Source organism: Geospiza fortis, unplaced genomic scaffold (genome assembly GCF_000277835.1).
Source record: "Geospiza fortis unplaced genomic scaffold, GeoFor_1.0 scaffold275, whole genome shotgun sequence".
In the NCBI taxonomy this organism is placed as follows: domain Eukaryota; kingdom Metazoa; phylum Chordata; class Aves; order Passeriformes; family Thraupidae; genus Geospiza; species Geospiza fortis.
This window is the reverse complement of record NW_005054341.1, coordinates 1,746,584-1,747,316: the sequence shown is the minus strand read 5'-3', so window position 1 is coordinate 1,747,316 and position 733 is coordinate 1,746,584. Positions and strand designations below refer to the sequence as shown.

Here is a 733-nt window from a genome sequence, read left to right as displayed (position 1 = left end):
GAAGCAACTTCACGATCGCTGCTTTTAAAAGGGAGAAGCTTTTTCCCTGGCTGGGACTTGCCTTCTGCCTCCTCAACCAGCTGCTAAAAGTATGTTTCCGAGGCGGACTGCACTTCAGAGAACTTCTATTTTCTGCTCGGCAGCTGTAGAGGAGCAGCAGCGAAGTTTGGAGTAACACCAAGTGATGCGGGAAAAACACCCCGAGAGCAGAACACCCTCCTGCAGACACAACCCCTGCTGCTGCACACAGGTATAGCTCCGGCGGTCGCAGATCCGCTGAAAGCCTTCTCGCAGGATGACTCCGTGGGCCACGGCGGAGGTGCTAGAGCTCTGGAAGAGAGAGGGGGGACGGGACACTAATCATAACTATTATTACTGCTATAATAATCCAGCCCAAAGTTTCACGGGGGAGAATGTCATCCTGTGGGTTTGGCTAAGGACGTAGCAGGATATGTACTTTCCTCCTTCCCCTTCTTCCACTCCGCTAAGGGAAAACAGCTCTCCTTTTCCCTCCGCTGCGGGAAGCCGCGGCTCCGCTGCGGGGCAAGGGGAGCCGGCCCCGAGTCCCCGCGGCTCGGCTCAGCGGGGTGTGTGGGGGGAAGCCCGGGGCTCGGGACGAGAGCGCAGAGGGGAGCTGGCTTTGCTGGGCAAAAGCAGCACCTCCCTTTCCCTTCCCGGTGAGCGGTGCCGGCCGCGGCGGCGGGAGGCCCGGCCCGGCGCACACCTGCGCCCC

The 733-nt window shown here is 60.2% G+C and overlaps 1 protein-coding gene across 1 annotated transcript in view; it reads left to right on the top strand.

The window, feature by feature from the left end:
- The first annotated feature begins 295 nt into the window (after positions 1-295).
- The window catches only part of BMP2 (bone morphogenetic protein 2), a 4,482-nt gene continuing 4,044 nt past the window's right edge, over positions 296-733 (top strand). Inside the window, exon 1 of the mRNA XM_014307670.2 lies at positions 296-319. Within this exon, the coding sequence (XP_014163145.1) occupies positions 296-319 (24 nt within the window). The remainder of the gene's footprint in view (positions 320-733) is intronic.